At 40.7% G+C, this 18,667-nt stretch overlaps 1 protein-coding gene across 4 annotated transcripts in view; it reads right to left on the reverse strand.

Annotated features, from left to right (window-relative positions):
- Nucleotides 1–18,667, reverse strand: part of COL22A1 (collagen type XXII alpha 1 chain) — a 221,721-nt gene that overhangs the window by 73,753 nt on the left and 129,301 nt on the right. For all 4 annotated transcript variants that reach the window (XR_009728580.1, XM_061374148.1, XM_061374149.1 and 1 more), the window contains 7 exons: nt 17,821–17,874; nt 16,019–16,072; nt 13,739–13,774; nt 12,139–12,168; nt 11,222–11,275; nt 10,253–10,306; nt 2,493–2,546 (listed from right to left, as the gene is read on the reverse strand). Coding sequence is in view for 3 of the 4 variants with exons in the window: in XM_061374148.1 (XP_061230132.1) it covers nt 2,493–2,546; nt 10,253–10,306; nt 11,222–11,275; nt 12,139–12,168; nt 13,739–13,774; nt 16,019–16,072; nt 17,821–17,874 (336 nt within the window). In the remaining variant the exon portion in view is untranslated. The remainder of the gene's footprint in view (nt 1–2,492; nt 2,547–10,252; nt 10,307–11,221; nt 11,276–12,138; nt 12,169–13,738; nt 13,775–16,018; nt 16,073–17,820; nt 17,875–18,667) is intronic.

Genomic DNA, 18,667 nt, shown 5'->3' on the forward strand with positions numbered 1-18,667 from the left:
GGTCCTCAAAACCACGGAGATAGCACAAGAACACAGACTTCCATACATGACTTGGATGAATATCCATGTAACTACAACATAAGAAAACCACTTGTCTTCTTGAGTATTTTGGGGACATAGAATAGTTATGGTTGGAAAGGACCTTAAGATCATCCAGTTCCAACCCCCCAATTAATAAAAAAAAAATGTGCTAATGAAGTGCCAAAAAAAAATCTAATGTCACAAAAAGTGCTGTTAAACTGAAAAGCAGTTTGTTAGAAACAGACTGTAAGCACTTTCTCCACACAGAAATATAGAGATCTGCAATAATATGTCCAGAACTGAGAGCTGCCGCAGGAATAAGAACAATATTTTCCCATTCCCACAGTTAGCTTGGAGGAACAGCCAATTTAAGTATCCCTCAATGGCACTGCATTGTATGCAGTTTTAATTAACATAAAATTTGCTAACTTTATTTAGCTTGTGTGGAAAGGAAAATTACTTAACGCTGTGTCAGCAGTTTTCTCAGATACATTTATAAAATCACTACCACGTGCATATATATTATTTTAAGTTGCAGGGAACTGGAGCTGAGCAGAAGTGATGCTGTTTGGATGGACAGTGTCAGAGATCTTAGAAATAATGCAGAGAGAAAAATCTCCCCCAGAAACTCCCCCCCAAAGCAAGAAAAATCTTGTTCCAGTGGTTCTGAAGACTTGGGGGAGGGCGGGAGGAGGAGGGTGAAGGGAATGGACCTTTTAGTGTTATCCAATGGGAAATAAAATAGATTCATAGAATAGTTAGGGTTGGAAAGGACCTTAAGATCATACAGTTCCAACCCCCCTGCCATGGGCAGGGACACCTCACACTAGACCATACCATCCAAGGCTCTGTCCAGCCTGGCCTTGAACACTGCCAGGGATGGAGCATTCACCACTTCTTTGGGCAGCCTGCTCCAGTGCCTCACCACCCTCACAGGGAAGAACTCCTTCCTTATATCTAACCTGAACTTCCCCTGTTTAAGTTTCAACTCATTACTCCTTGTCTTATGACTAGAGTCCCTGATGAAGAGTCCCTCTCTGGCATCCTGATAGCCCCCTTGAGGTACTGGAAGGCTGCTGATACTTTTAAGCCACTGGAAATACTGTCTTTCTTCATTCCACTTGAAGGCTTCTGATTAAATACTTGTAAAGCAGAGACTGTATCAAAGGAAAAAGACTTAAAACCATGTAAACCAGTATAGAGTGGTGTTTTGCAGGGTGAGGTTCCCAGCTGGACACAAGAGCCGTCAACCTGCACAGGGTCTCAAGCCTTTGGAGTGTCTCTCTGACATCCTCCTCAGACATGTGAACAGCTCATTAGGAAGCATCTGCCACAGAACCATTTCTAGATCATGTTTCCTTTTACAAGGACAAAACTTGCCAGAGGAAATACATGAAAACACAGCATCTGCTGCCTAGCAGTGTGCTGTCTGATGCCACATATCACCGACAGCTGTAGAAATGGGGCCTCTTCATTCCTGCCCCAAATTTAACTGTTGAAACAAAATCCCAGAGCCAAAGACCCCGTTTGTGAATTTATTATTGAAAGAATGAATGAAATGCTCAGATTTATCCTGAACAGTCATCTTAAAGTGACGTTGCATCTTTCCTGATCAAGGATCATCCCTGCAGATACTTTTTGTATTGCAGGTGATGACTCTACAAAGTGCCTCGGGTCAGCTACAAAGTTAGCAAGAAAACAAGCTAGAGGCAACTGTCAGTGATCTTACTCGGGTCAGAATATGTTTATCCAAGGTGGAGCCAAATCCTTAATATACAAAGCACTATTTTGCCCTTATGATGTTACAGATGGTGCAATTTGGAGCACTAACTTGCCAAAGGCTTTTAAAAAATAGCAGCTATGGGCTCATTAACTTCAGACATCCTCCCTCAAGGGGAGAATAAACATTTAGCTTTAAGCCCCTGTCTCTACCTTCCTCAATACGCCAATATCTATCCCTCTATAACAAGTAGCAACGTGAGTAACAAAGCCACAAAACCAGTCTTGTGCTCAGATAAGTGTGCTTTCTGAATAACAAATACCTTTTAAACTACTTCTTCCCTGAAGACTGCAGCACAGGAGGTACCACCGCAATTGCCAATTCACACAGCCAACGATTAGCTGAGACATTGCCCTAAATATTACAAAACACAAATCATTGTTTCCCTTCCAGAATGATCCTGCTTTATGCACAAGCAATGCGGTAATCATACACAAAACATGTCCTTATGTCCCTGTTCAAAGATGCTGGGAAACTGCGGAAGGTAAAAGTAATTGCTGACGGACAAGCAGATTTCTCTCAATCACAACAGGATATTAGTTTGGCTCTTAAAGGAGAAATACCAACTTCATAAACAGTGCAGATGAGAAGAGAAAGACGTCATGGCATGTTGCATTGCGGTTCCCAAGCCACCTTGCCACAAAATATGTTTTTCCACATAATAGAAGAAAATGCCAAAATCATCACTTACCTGAGGGCCGATCAGACCATTGATTCCTGGGAACCCTGGTTCTCCCTTTTTACCCTGCATGTTCAACAGAGGAAAAGCATTAGAAGCTATAGCAAAGACTGCTATTGACTTTCCAAAGTCTTTCACCCCAAAAACTGATAAAACAACACAATATGGGTACACAAAACACAAAAGCTAGAAGAGAAGGCAGCAGACGCCATTTGGATGTGAAACCCCAGTTATCTTTGATGGGTCTGTATCTCCCAGACTGTGACAACAGCTCTGTTTTATGCATTAAAAAAGAAAATAATGAAGAACTCTGGTGCATGGATGTATATAAAAGGTTCACAGTCTCTAAGCCAGGAAACAGGAATCCAGGAAGCATTTCTAACTAGGGCTGGCATTGTCACCATTACTCCTCTGCAAGCAAAAGAAGATTTCTCCAGAGGAGCCCGAGAGCTTCACTGATGCCAAGGATATGCCAGAACCTGGACTAAACCCTTTAAGCAAGTTCACCTACATGGATACTGAGGGACCTGTGCTCCCCATGAGTTTGATCTCAAATAGGTCACAAAAAGAACAAAAAATTCTACACGAGTAAAATGAAGAGAAATGATGGAGTAAGGAAACATGAAGTGCTGGAGTTAAGGCACAGGTTGGATTTGTTTACAGCTAACTTGCTGTGCTACTCTGAGCAAGTCATAGATGTGTAAGAGACACCCAACCATTACTAATAATATGTCTGAGGTTGTTAACAGTATACAAGGAGGGTACAAGAGGACTCAGGTAAACATCCAAGAGACAGAAAAGTGATTTTTTTTTCCTCCCTTCTTTCTACTTCTCATCCAAACTGATTTTCTTTTTAGAAGGATATTACAATTAAGCAAGTTTCATGTCACTGATGATGTGATTGGTCATACAGATGAGTGAGAGCCATACATATATAATTTTTCCTTTATTTTTCTTTCTTGAAATATGTCCAGAAACAAAGCCTATAAATGACAGCTTCCTGCTGACTTGAATGAAAGCATCACAAACAGAACATCGTATTTTCTCCAGTTTTGACTGAGATTCATTAGCTGGTGTGTCAGAATCTGAACTGTTCATTATTTTTCTCATAACAAAAAAAAAAAAAAAAAGTCAGCTGTCACATACAGAACTGAAGAAGAAAATAAGAACAATTATGAGGTCCATGGAGTTTGTAGTCATTTCCAGGACACTAATACCAATCAGAATCTTCACTATGTACTCAAGTAAATGCACTTTTCACGAGTGCTGCTCCTACTCTCAACATCCATCACCTCTTTGCTTGTTAAATCCAAAACCAGCCCACTTTTAACCTGAAGGACTCATACCACCACATGATTCTGGCTGTGTTTTCTGGCTGTAGATGCTGATTTTGCCAACTGCAAGGTGACCATGCAAAGGACATGGTTAAAATACTCATTTAAATAAATAAGCTTATGAATAGAGCAGGATGTGGTATGTGTCCCCAGATTTGGGAGATGAGTACAGCTTCCTACCAACATGGGAGCTACACATGAAAGGTGGCTGGTTCCACAGCTACAACACTGACACCAACATGCAACACAGAGTAACTGAGGCCTTCACATCCCACTAACCTCGCTTGCCACTGGGCATAATTAGCACCCACCTTGTACCTCCCTTTGCAATGTTTATGCATCTCCTCATACTCTAATTCAGAGACTGCATTAGAGGCAGGAACCCAATTTAAACACTTTTGATAACCCTTTGAAAGAGAGAAATGGAATTAGTTTTACACTAGTGTTCATGCCAACAAAATGGGAATGAGCCTTGTAACCTTGTAAGTGAAGAGATTTGAGCAATACATGTGGACCTCATTTTGGAGGTTCACAAGGTCCAAACAAGGGGGTGGCTTTAGCAGCTTTACTGGTTAAGGTCATTATCCGGTTGCCGTTTACTGAACTACTGCTTTTGGGAAACTTGGCCCTACCTGTAAAATATTACCTGGGGAACCTGATGCAGGTTGTAGCAGCACCACCTTCTCTCCAAACTCATCTCAAGAGCTGAGGAGGCAGTGAAAGGGCATACTTTGCCTTCTGTGACAAGTGTACACCAATTGTGCTCTTTCCATATTGATGGCTGAACACACTAATCTGCCGCAGCAATAAGCTATGTGAGAGGAGCCCATCCTATCCTTAGGTATAATTCTGAGAAACTTCGGTGCTTTATAAAATACTGAGAAATCCCCTAAAGCAACATGCAATTGTATTGACAGAGAAGCTGAGAGTGTAATTTCCCATTGTGAAAGGGGCACTTTGGCCAGTCAGAGATTAGCCAAAATCAAACAAAAATAGGTTTGCTACATAACATTATAGACTGCCTATAAAGTGCAGAAATCCTTGCTGAGAGAAATCATACATATGAGAGGAAAGCTCAGCAAAATGTCACATTGCCTAATAATGACAGAGAAAACCAGCAATTATGCTGTTAACTTACAGTGAGAATGTGCTAAAAGTGCAAAAATGTGTATTCTTTGACTATATGAAATGTATGTTATTTGCCTTCATCATCAGTTTAAACAATAGCACAGTTAAAAGTGTGTGTTTTATAGGAAATGTATATATTTACTTCACTGGCAATTAGAGCTTCACTCTGGATATAACCTGCACTATCAATCCCTGGAGCATCTCTCTTATGAGGAGAGATTGTGGGAGCTGCGTCTGTTGAGTCTAGAGAAGAGCAGACTGAAAGGGGATCTCATGAATGCAGATCAGTATTTCAAAGGCAGGTGCCAGGAGGATGGTGACAGACTCTTTTCAGTGGTGCCCAGCTACAGGATGAGGAGCAAAATTCACCTCAACATGAGGAAGCACTTCTTTACACTGAGGTGGCAGAGCACTGGAACAGGCTGCCCAGGGGTGCTGTGGAGTCTCCCTCTCTGGAGACCTTCAAACCCCACCATGGACGTGTTCCTGTGCAACCTGCTCTGGGTTGCCCTTTTTTGGCAGGGGGTTGGTGAGGATCTCCAGAGAGCCCTTCCAACCCTAATGATTGTGTCATTTCTGTCCCAGCATCAGACACACAAAGAAGAGCTCAGAAGACCTCCAGAAATAGAAATTTATCTCCCCTGTGACACCTTACAGACATAACCTTTAATGCATTGGCAAGTGCTCTTTAACATCTCTCCAGGGTGAAGGGTATGCCCCAAACCTAGTCTGCCCAGTTTTAACAGGATCCTTTAGGATCTACTGTGAAACAAATAGGCAGCACTTACTCAGCCTCATTACCTTGTAATCCAGTTGTAGAGTCATGAAAGGTCTGTTAAGCTTTTTGTGTTACTCTGACTATGGGAATAATCATTCGGAGGATATGGACAGATGAACATGAAAGCTTGCTACAACATGACAGCTGAATTAAAAATGCAGAAGACACCTCTTTGGAACTCCTGGAGCTGTGCTCCTTCCTCTTGCCTTCAACCTGGCAGACCTTGACATTGTACTTTACAATTAGCTCACAAAAAAAGGGTCTTGTAGCAAAATTGTTCTAAGTTATCTCTATTTCTACACCCAGTTCTTATGCTGTGCTTTGCATACATTATTTTGTGCATGAAGTAACTTGAATAGGGGGAATTACCTGAATTACTTATCTGCCTGACTCATGTACATTGGAGTGTAACACATGAAGAAGAATATTCATTAAAGTTACCACTTTTAAAAGATGATTTCCATTATTTTTCCCCATAAGACTCACTAGGCTATGAGCTCCTATATTTTGGGTTTTTAGTTGTTTTGCACTGATTGTTCTTTGAGCATGGGAAAAATACTGACAATGCAAATTTAGCAAACTAGGCTGCAATACAGCACATCAAACTCAAACTGGTCTGGGTAGCTGCTACCTGATGCCTATGCAGGAAGTGCTGATATAGAATAAATATTCTCTCTTGGTTTCCTTCTGAAAATTCAATCACTCAAATGAACTTGTATCATTTCAGTAAGAGACAAAATCTTGAAATCCAAGTTACTGAGCTCATTTCAGAAGAACCCTATGTTTAGACTGGATTACCCAAAGATCTGAAAGCTTTCCATGTCATACTTCTACACCTTTTGTGTCTATCAAGCAAGTTGGGGGTATTTCCAACTAATATTTCAGTAGATCAGGTGTCAAAAACTGAAAAGCGGAATCAAAGTGCTTCAATTCTCTTTTCAATTCTCAATTTCACAGAAGAAAAAGGACAGGAAGAGGACAAAAAATAAACTGAGCCAGTCCTGGCACTTAGTCTTAAGCATTCTTAAAGAAACTGTAATTTGGTCTTAAGCAATCTGTGATGCCAACGCCAGAAGAAACCTTAGGCCATCAGAAACCCTGATAACAAATCTTCTTGATCCCACTTGGTTATTGGTTACTCAGCCACACTTGTACCGCACATCAGCAGAAGACTCTGCAACTGCTCCAAGAAATGTGCAGTCTAAACAAGGGTGATGGAACAAAAGTTTATTCAAGTACAACAAATGTATTTAAATGAAAGATGAAGCTTTCATGAAATAAAACTGTCACTTTCTTTACTATAACACAAATGGTAGCCCTCTAAATATAATGCCTTGCTTATTCACGACTGTACTATCCCAAGTATTCTTTTATTTCTTCAGCAATAACAGGAACATCAACTTCAGGCCAAAAGTACATCGTACTTCCTCTTTTCCTAGATAATCTTTCCAAGCTGTGTGACCTGCTCCTGTCAGCCAAACTGTCACTGGGGTATTTGGCACAATATCTCATCTTCAATGAAATCTACACACTGGTGTGGGTGGCTCCTGCATTATATTTCTAACACCACCCAACCGTCCTTGCAGAGATCAGGGTCCTTCATTTCCAGTGGTTTGTGTTACAAGACATGAATTCTCATATGAAATGGTTCCAAACACATCTTTAGTCCATTAGTAGTTTGTGCCAGCTACATTACAGTTGACTAAAGCATTGCAGGCTTTTAAGAACTCCCAACAAATGGCCATAACCTGCATCCCTGGGTAGGACAGGAACCCTGTGGATGTGTGGACTTCATTTATAGCTTGGACCGTAATGCAAAACTGAGGTTGAATCATACTGTAAGCCAGTAACAGCATGCTACTTGAAATGGTCCTGAAGTCAGTTTTGCACTGTAACCTGTCCTTTACGCTACAAGATATTAGAATATTTATGAAGTACCTCAAGAACCAAATCTTCATAAGATATAAATTGCAGCTTCATATCTTGAAAACCCGCCGTACAAAACAGCAGGGTGACCAGGCAAGCAGATGGTTAGTGATTTTCATCAGTTCTACACAGCTAAAAAAGGGTCCCAAATCTATCTGTAGCTGTGTTTGGTTTTTCTGTCCTTACCATAGTGAGGTACCACCTATATTAAATACAGTGGGCCAGGGCTCCATGCACAAGAGCACAGGAGCTTTTGCTCATGCAGCTGAACTTCTCACAAACAAGGATGGTCTTTGTCATCCAGACACAGTCAACTTGTAATGCAGGAACATTTGTGGGATACTGCTTTTTGGGATGACTCAAATGTATGCTAGCGAACATGCTCGATGTTAAACAAACCCATGCTCGCACTGCTCCTCTGGCTGTTTGGTTTGCCTACATACTTCTACAGTCTTACACTTCTACCCCTACTGACAAGGGGTGCAGAGGTGAAGATATGTGAGAGTCTTAGAACAGAATCATATAATGGTTTAGAATTATTTAGGTTGGAAAAGACTCGTAAGATGATCAAGTCCAACTGTTAACACTACCACTACCACTACCAAATTCACTACCATATCATGTTCCTAAGCACTACACCCATGTATCTTTTAAATACCTCGAGGGATGGCAGCTCAACCACTTCCCTGGGAAGCCTGTTCAGTGCTTGACAACACTTTTGGGAAGGCCTTTTTCCTAATGTGCAATCGACAAGCCAAGTCTTGCAACAACCTAGGACTGAAGACACAACTGAAACTGAGGCATTGTGACTCTACGTCTTCAACACCAGGCTATGCTGCTAGAGAGCCTTCTTGCTTGAGTGTGTGCAAGAGAATTCTCTACAGCTCTGAGCTGTGCCTTCAGAGTCTGCCCTTACCTTGCATCCAGTCATTTAAAACTAGACCCAAAGAGAGAAGATTTCTGATCTTGGTGTTTTAACTTCTAAGCCTGTCTAGAGACTGCTTTCTTGGCTCTGTCTTCAGCCAAATTTATGTAAGATGGTAATCAATGCCTGGATTTGTATTTCTGCTTTGTCAAGAGCAGTACTAATGGTGAATCAGTAGTATCTACTAATCTCTCTGCCACGTACAGGTTATCCATGTAGATCCACCAAGACCACAACTTTCATTCATCTCACTCATTCACTCCATGAATAATGGCCTTTAATTAAAAAAAATTATCTATCCAACTAAGACGCCTAGTGACTAATAAAGGCCCTTAGGAGAAGAAGTCTGACTAGCTAGACACAACAGAGTCTAGGGAAACATTCAAAGACAGCATGGATCAAATGACATCTCTAATCAAACGATCATTAGCAGAAGCACTTTGTGTCCTCTTGCAGATCCTGACGGATCACTGTCCTTTACCCAGCTAATATGCTCTATTAATCTTATTCGAGAAACTATGTTTCACAGCAGGCTTTAAAACCAGGGCAACTCAGAAGTTATCAACTCAAAAGGAAAGCATAGCACACTTATTTGGTAAGGTGGTATTTTCTAAAGACTGGAAAAGCACAAGAAAGCAAGTAAATGCCTTTTCTACTGTGGCATTAACATGAGACTGCATGCCCCATTTTCTCAAGGAGAAAATTCCTAAAAGCCAAGCTTACAGCTCCATTTAATATCGTGCAATCTGAAAGATTGTAGACAACCACCTACCAACGCATATATTTCTTCCCTATACTATCCTTTGCCCATAGCCTTCCCATGCTCACAAGTAGCCCTCTCATAACCAGTCTTTTACCAGGACTGGTGCTGCCTAACATACAAAGCAGTACAGGTAACCCCCATGATCTCCTCTATGGATCAAAGCTATGAACAAGTCTCTGTGACTAATTAAAAAGTAACCCATTAAACAGCAGCACTAAGACTGAAGTGACTGCTTCCACAAAGGTTAAACAACTATCTCTCTTCTATTCTTATCCATTATCCAGTGAGGTGTTCTTCATAAAAATGGGCTGAAGTAAGGAAAGGCAGGTTCAGAGCATGCATGTAATAATATCAGGCCCACTATGAAATTTACTTTTTATCAGTACTTGAATATTTTAAGACATCAGTCTGAGTCAGAGAAAAGCCAATATTTTTTAACAAGAGAAATCTACCTAAGGTCCTGATGGAGAATGCCACCCCATAAGTGGATTCTGTTTGAGTACAGACCAAGCAGGACAGAAAACAGTAAGTACTGACAGTATCTCTGCATTTATCCAACTTCCAGGACACCAGTAGTTCTCTGAAATTTCTACCTGTTCAGATTACAAGTGGCTTTACACATTCAGAGTCATATTGAGAATCCTCTTGGCAGAAAGGAGCAGATATATACACAGGAGAGCAAACGACAAGAAATAAACTTCCATAGGGTCCCACAGAGCACTGAACACAATAGGTGGACTCCAAGAGGTACCAATAGTTGCTGATCCATAAAAAAGGAATAGAAAAAAAGGCTCTAGGCCTGCAGGATCCTTAAATGAATAGAAAAGTGTATGTCAAGTGGATGAAGTTACCAAAACTCATTGAACAAAGCTATCCCCTGCCTTTTGAGACTTACAATAAATAAAAAGAGCAACTCACCCTTGGACCTGGTACACCAGGGATTCCAGGCTTGCCTTCCAGACCAGGCTCTCCCTTTGAAAGTGAAAAGTTTTAGGAAGTTAACTGAGTTAAGAAAAACTAATAAACTAGATAACCATTTCCCAGCTGGTTTGTGCTACCATTACTGCATGGCTACCTAGACAACTCTTACCTGATAATTATGTTGTCCTGTGAGCAGAAGAGAATAAGAAAATAGGATAGAGAAAAGTGACAACGCCCTGATTAAACACAGAGCACACAGCTGTATATAAATTAAACAATTAAAACCAGATAAATTACGGTATTAAACATAGTTTTGCCTAAGTAACACCTCTTCACAATGCCATCAATTTTATAAACTCAATCAATAGCAAAACACAGCAAAACTTTCAAAGATGAGGAAATACAGAGTATTTGCAAATGGAGCAGCAGTGGCAGTCTGAACTGAGATATCCTGCAGAGTTGGGTTATAGAGTATAACTAGAATGAGCTACAATTAAGTCAAAAGTGTCTAAATTGTTGCAAAATGTATGGTGAAGCATAAATACACATACCCAGTTCTTATTCCATCCACAAAATGTTTTAAGCCAGGACCTTGTGGCATAAAGCCAACCTCTTTTAAGAGCAACCATTCTCTGACCTTCATCATAGGATAGCTTACAACTTAGCAGTTAGTGCTTCTCTGAGGTGTGCTGGATGTCCACACCAGTCTTCAGGATATTAGAAAAGAAATCAGACTCTGCATAATAACAGCCTTGAGGCAAAGTCTTTCCATGTCATAGAATGATGTCCTGGGTGCCACCTCCATATGTTCAGAGTGGTCATCCACAGCAGGAGACCTTCTCAAAATAGACTGGGACATTATTTAGATCTTAGTGCCTGAATAATGTGTAAGATTTTCAAGTATGCCTCAATGCCAGACTGAATTCCAGTTTCTGGGAATTGCAAGTGGTGAGAGAAACTACTTACTGGAGGTCCAGGAAGTCCAGGTTGGCCTTGTGGTCCTCGTGGCCCAGGCATTCCCTACAGAAATAGTTTTTTTTAAATAGCATTAATATATCTGTGTGAAAACTTATATGGGTGCATTAGTCATGTTGGCCATCATGCAAGGCCTATACCACCCCTTCCTTCGTAGGTCCTAAGAACCAGTGCAGAGACCAGCTGGTTTTCTCCTTACTCCTTTTGCTACTTAAATTATCAGTGCTTATTAGACTGCACAGACTGAGCCACCCACACTCAGCAGGCATTTATCCATAACTGGCTCTTTATTTTTCAAAGGCAGTAACTCAACCAAAGGCTTGGGATTATTCAGGATATTCCAATAAAACACTGTGGGTTAGGGTTTGGTGCTGAAGAAAAGCAATTCTTGCAAAAACAGCATCCACAGGCATTTCTCCTGAGCCACCACAGCTGTGAAGTGCTTTAAGGTACCATTTATATGATGTATGCAATTATATTAAATAAGAAATTATGCACCTATTGACACAAAATCAAAGTGTAAATATATTTTGCTTATATGCAGGAGTAACAGATTGAAGCAGCAGGTGTCTTGCCCCTGTTTGAGTGCCCAGGTTCAGAGGCAAACTCACATAAAACTCAAATACGGTTTGACTTTCATATTAACACTTCCCTAGTCTTCAAGAATCGTGTAGCTGACTCCCAAATTTGTGCTTCTCATTCACGTTAGATTCAACACATTTGAAAAGGACATTTGCTGTTTATTTTCTCCACTGTAAATAAGATACCTTCTTTCCTGATGTCCTGAAAATGCTTCTTATGTATCTCAAGTTGGAAGTACTATTATGAAGCAAAATCTAATCTAACAGGCAATTGAACTATATAAAAGTATCCTCGCAATGGAAGAATAGATATTGAATCCCTCTTACTTGCTCTCCTTTTAGGCCTTCAATATGTACCTGTAATAGAAATGCAGAGTCATAAAGGATAAAAAGAGGAAAGACAACAGAGAAGGTGCCAGGGGTATGATGGTTCCCCACAGTGTATTTTTATCCCCACACCATTCCCCTGAGATGCACACTAACTGCTACAGCTCCTCAAATCCTTCTTCAGGCAGCTTTCTATTTAAACAGCTTGGACCGGCACAAGATTTGCTCACTCAGCTAATATGTAGTGATTTGTGTGGCTGCTTAAGCAGTAAGAACTTAATATCTGATCAGTATAAGTTAGTAAATTCTGTTTTAAAATCATGAAGATCCACTGAATGCTGAAGGCATCATGTATATACCAGGCTGACTTTGGATATGGTGCATGCTCAGACTGTTCTCCACCCACCCCCTGGAACTTCAAGCTCATTTTCAAGTTTTATACGTATCTTTCACAACCTCTTGGGAACTAATCTCACATCACCAATCTCATATTTAAGATGAGCAGTAAAAGGCTTTCACCCAAACAGGGTTGTGTTTTTTTTTTTTCAGAGCTCTCTCTCTCCTTTGCTTTCTACCACATTATGGGCAAGGAAATTACCTGCTGCCTTTCTCATGATTACCAGGGAGCTTCTCATTCTTGTCTTTACCACCCAGTCCTTTGGCACAGTGCTACAGTCAATGCTGCTGTTATCATCATTGCTTTAATGCTTTCTACCAGTAGTCCAAGGATGCTCTTTCCTAATTTTAATCCTGATATTTTTGGAAAGTAAAATGGATATTTCCAAACTGGTTTGTTACCAGCCCCTGTAGAACTCAGTTCTAAACCTCTCCTCTTTATACTTTGTGGTAAATCTTCTTTCTCCATTCACTTGGAGATGACCTCTTAATACAGGAAATACTAACCTCTGGACATCCTTACATCTCTGCTAGTGATGCCTCTGGCATTAGGGAAGGAATTACTGAAGGCAGAGGGATGTACAAAGTCATGTAAATCAATTCCCCTCTCTTACTTACTCTGCTTTCTTTTTTACCCTTACCTTTGCTCTCCTGATTTCAGCATATCAGGTCCTAATTACCTCATATTCCAACAGGACTTTTTAAGATACAAGCCAAGGGAAGATAATTCCCCCCATCAGAAATGACCTTTTTCTTCTCCAATCCCAACTCTCATGTCCAGCCCATGACAAATGCACTCCATAATTCAACTCAGCTCTGCACTTTCATTTGCTTTTTCCCAGACTCTATTTTCCAAAGTCCACTAGCCATCAACTCAACAACTGCCCTGGAAACCACACAGTCCTGTCACACATATTGCTTTCCCTGAAGCACCTCAGGCAATGCTTTCATTGCCTCTTCCATCCTGATCTTCATATTTCAAAATAGCCCAAAGTTGTGGCATTGCCTCTCCTTGAGGGAACTCACCACTTGCCTTCTTCAAAGATATTCACTGTCTTAAACTTCATGATTTTTGGAAGAAAAACCCATTAAATAATATCTTTCATTTAATAAATCCTCACCCCCCCCAACTTCCACCTTCTCTTCTCATGCAATAATGCCTACAATGTTTGAGAAAGCTAAAAAACAAGAAATAAATTCTTACTAAAGAGCCAGGCAATCCTGGAGGTCCTGGTTCACCCTGCAGGGAAACATGAAAGAAAGGAGAAAACATAACAGAGCACATGACATAGCACAATACATAACACAAAACGAAGCAAACCTCTGAATGTATTTTCCAACTTCTGTTATACATTTTTATTTCCAATACCATCCTTTAATTAATAGACTTGAACATGCAACCCCAATTAACTCTGTTTTCTCTGCCCTGCAGATAAATACATGCAGGAATTTGTTGTGTTCTCTATTATTGTGATGTTATACATTGATTTTAGTGACTTAACATGACTGATACACTTGATGCACCATAACGTGAAATTCACGCTTCAAAAGTCTTATAATAGGACTGCACATACCACACAAATAAACCTGATTGATGTTCACATCCCTGACAGCCTGCAGGATGGATATTTAGGGACCAAAATGCTTTTGTTTGTTAATGACCAAAATACCTTCGCAAAAAGAAAAATCAGGTGAAAATGGCACCATTTTCCCCCAAGTCGTTTTATAGAGCAGAATCACACTAGTGTTTGCAGGACATTGAGATGCTGCACTGTCTTCACATGATTTATTGCAATCCAGGCTATCAATTTGTTCCAGCCCATTTTATTCCAGCAGAGTCCATCATTTGTAATGCTGTAAGACTAAGCATCCATAAGGTATATTCTTTACATTCGGTACAAACTAATGCAAAATCATCATACAGCCTCCTTTCATGCTCTATTTATTCATTACGCATGTAGGTCTCTGAATGACCTAGCATATCTTTCATGCTCTTTCCTCTTAAAGCAAGTTTAATTACTAGTTGTTATTTATTCTAAAGAGGGTCCATGCTGTGCCAGAAGGAGATACACATCAGACTGTGAAGACACATATCAGCTGCACTGAAAGTAACGGAGCAAGGAGCTCAACATCTTCTGAAAGTGCCAAATGCAGTCACTTTAGAGATAAAAATTAAGTGTTACAAACTCAAGACTGGATGGAGCTTTCAGCAACCTGGTCTAATGGAAGATGTCCCTTCCCATGGCAGGGGGGTCATAACTAGCTGAGCTTTAAGGTCTCTTTCAAACCCAGTGATTATATAATCATATGATGTCATGAAGCAGTAATGCCTTTCCATTCATGGCAAAGAAATAGGTAGGAAACACCAAAATCACAATGTCACCTCTAGCAGAGAGGGAAACATGAGGCTGTCCTGGAGACTCTTAACACCACCCTAAAATAATGAGGTCAGAATTGCTGCTGAGAGCTGTGAATAATTACTTTGCAGGTAAAAGAGCTAGGCTCATTTAATTTGCTCTTTCTGAGTCAATTCAACACTTCCTGGGTCAAAAAAATGGCATCTACACACAAACTTATTACCTTTTCCACTCACTTTTCTTAGGTAAGGAAGATTTCCTGAGCCAAACTACTCTCTATTTCTTTCTACTACTACTATGAAAGTTAGAGCAAAGGAACTATGACAAGGCACAATTTGACATTCACTTATACCAATCTCACACTGAAGCAACATCAGAAATGTGATGTTAACATTTAAATGAAATAAGACTTCATATATAAATGAATATAAGCTTCACTTATATACAAATAAGACAAATATTAGGCCAACATCCCTGATGTTTGAGGTGATCCTGCCCCTCTACTGTGCTCTCGTGAGACCTCACTGGGAGTATTGTGTACAGTTCTGGTGTCCTCAACATAAAAAGGACATGGAACTGTAGGAACAAGTCCAGAGGAGGGCCACGAGAATGTCAGGGGACTGGAGCACCTCCCGTATGAAGATTGGCTGAGAAAGTTGGGGCTGTTTAGCCTGGAGAAGAGAAGGCTGCATGGAGACCTCATAGCAGCCTTCCAGTATCTGAAGGGGGCCTATAGGGATGCTGGGGCAGGGGCTCTTCATTAGGGACTGTAGTGATAGAACAAGGCGCAATGGGTTCAAATTTAAACAGGGGAAGCTTGATTGGATATAAGGAGGAAATTCTTTACTGTAATGGTGGTGAGGCACTGGAATGGGTTGCCCAAGGAAGTTGTGAATGCTCCATCTCTGGCAGTGTTCAAGGCCAGGCTGGACAGAGCCTTGGGTGACATGGTTTAGTGTGAGGTGTCCCTGCCCATGGCAGGAGGATTGGATTGGATGATCTTAAGGTCCTTTCCAACCCTAACTATTCTATGATTCCACGATTCTATGATTTCTGGCATGGGGGGGGCAAGGAGCAATTAACAAAAGTGTGTCCAAATCCTTCTTCTTCATCCCATCCCAACTCACCTTTTCTCCTTTGGTTCCACTGGCACCCGGAGGGCCGGGGCTTCCAGCAGGGCCCTAAAACAGGTAAAATTGATAGAATAATATTTGCTTTACATAATGCAGGTCATCAGTTGCCATTCCCTTAAAATACAGGAGAAACATAAGGCTGCATGTTTGGCTGTCAGCAGCACAGTTATGTCCCATTGCAATAGGGGAGGAGCTAATACAACACAGAAGGCTGCTTTGGCATTGCTGCATAGAGGGGAAGAGGAATAAGGATAGAGATGCCCCAGAAGCCATGATAATAGCAATCCATTTTCAGCCAGTTCAGGAGGATTGCAGTTCAGGGAGTACATCAGCATCAAACTCAACATATTCAATGAAATTTAGGCATGAAGATTTGCTAACTGTTGGATGTCTAAACATGAAAAAGGCAAAAAAAGCTTCAGAAGAACCCAATTTTTTCAATAGGGTGCCATGTGGAGAAATTGATCCTTAGAAGTAATAAACTATCAGCATCCACCTTCACATCATTCTGCAATTTCCCACTTCATCTACATTTAGTGCAAGTAGAAACCAGCACTATAAACAACATGATGGGTATAGTGAACATAATTCATTGTGATTCCAGAGCATCCAGCTCCAGAAAACATTTCCATCTTATACAGACAGTGATAAACACTAACTAGGTAAATACTTTCCTGTATAGAATAAACTGCAACTGAGGAACAAAGCAGAGAGAAAGAGATGATTAGCTGTCAAATCCCCCATGGAGAAGCAGAACATTTAGTGCAAAAATGTCTATCATAGAAATGAAGATGTAGGTTTAACAAAGATTAAGAATGCTAATGACACTATACCTTGCCATCTAAATACTAAAGAGGTATCTGATATAGAAACAAAAATACTCCCCAACAGAATCATGTTGAAACTCCGGCTGCTAGAAGAACAAGAGACTCCAGCAGCACATGGATGTAAAGCATATTCAGATCAGACCTCAGCAGCTGCTCTGCAGGATCAACCACCTGAAGACAAACTATACAAACAAATCCTATACTGAGGATTCAATATGCAGTTCCTCCACCTCTTCAATTGCAAAAACGTGCCTCCAAATGATCCTTTCCAGAGACAGAAACAGTGTAGGCAGCATGAATAGGGTGCAGAACCAGAAACTCGAAGGCTTCAGGCTCAAAGACATCAATGATTAACTGCATGGCTTGTGGCAAATCACTTTTTAGCCTCTGCTTCTTACTCTGTCCTTTGCTATTTGGACCAGAAGATTCTTGGGAGTAAAGGATGCCTCTCGTTAAGTATCATAACCTGAGTAATCAAAACGGTCTTGCAGGATCTGCAGATAGGTTTAGACAAAGCATTATCTGCTTAATCAGCAGAAATATATTGATCTTTGAAACCATTTCCTAGTTTCAAATTGTCTTAAAAATGTAAATAGTTTCAAGACTTTCTTATTGAAAACAAACCAAATAGATTAAATCCAGTTGTCTCCCTTTCATGTTGTGGGAAAGAAATAAGTTTATAAAAATCAGGCGTAAACAACCAAATTTCATATGTTCTTCCTTATGTTTTTAATGAAAATTCAGACAAACATCTGAACTATCACATCTGAAGGACTGGCATTTCCTTGAAGTGTACACTGCATTACAATTTAAAAGCAAACAAAAAACCTGTGCTAACAACAATCCATAGAATAAACAGTACAGGGTCCTGCCATAGCTCAGCAGCCACCCAGGATAAATCCCAGTTTTAGCATCAACTTCCACTCATTCCAAAGAAAAGCCTCCAGTTGTTGAGCATTTGCCACGTACCTGTTTTCCCTCCAGACCTGGCTTTCCAGGGAACCCATCTAGGCCTCGCTCTCCCTGGGAAAAGAAGACAAAGAACCTCTATGATTCAGACCAGTGCTGTGAAAGTCACCATTCTGCAAGAGACAACTGCATTATCTGCTCCAGGAGTAAGGAATAAGGAGAGAAATTCAAACCAGCCCAATAGAGAATACAAATGAAGTCCCCACCTCTCTACTACGAAGAGTTGCAGCAACCAGAAGGTGTTGTGTGCTATAGCTTTCCATGTCACCATCCTTCCCTTGTGTGCTGAGGTGGATTCATGTAAACTGGACAAAGGGCACCAGGAGAACATCAGCTCTTACAAAAATCCTGAATCCACAATCCAGCAATAACTCATTTTTACCCAGTTAAGAAAAGCCTGCAATTTTTCACCTTTGCTTTCTGTAACCCTGGGGAACAATTAGTCTGTTTCTATACATCTCCAGAACTGGACAGCCCACAAAGTGCACAGGAAATTTATTCCACCACTTTATTTTCAATACCTGAAGGTATGTTTTTTCCCCATATAACTAAACCTGGCTTTTGTTTGTTACAGTTTCAGGCTAGTATGTCATTCCCTGACCCCCCACAGAGAACAGACTGTACCCTTCATCTTTACAAAGGCCTTTTATGTATTTGAAGTCTTACAAAACTCTCCCTTCAAACCTTTCCAGTCTAAACAACCTCAGTGCTTTCAACTTTTCTTCATGGGCACCTTTTTCAGTCCTCTGATCACATTTATTGCTTCCATTTGTGCACTGCCCACCTTTTCCACACCTTCTCACTGTAACTAGGTGACCGGAACTGGACACAGCTGAGGCTGTCTTTG

This window comes from Neopsephotus bourkii, unplaced genomic scaffold (genome assembly GCF_033783945.1).
Source record: "Neopsephotus bourkii isolate Nb327-2 ecotype Australia unplaced genomic scaffold, CSIRO-AGI_Nbou_v1 NB_1637, whole genome shotgun sequence".
Lineage (NCBI taxonomy): Eukaryota > Metazoa > Chordata > Aves > Psittaciformes > Psittacidae > Neopsephotus > Neopsephotus bourkii.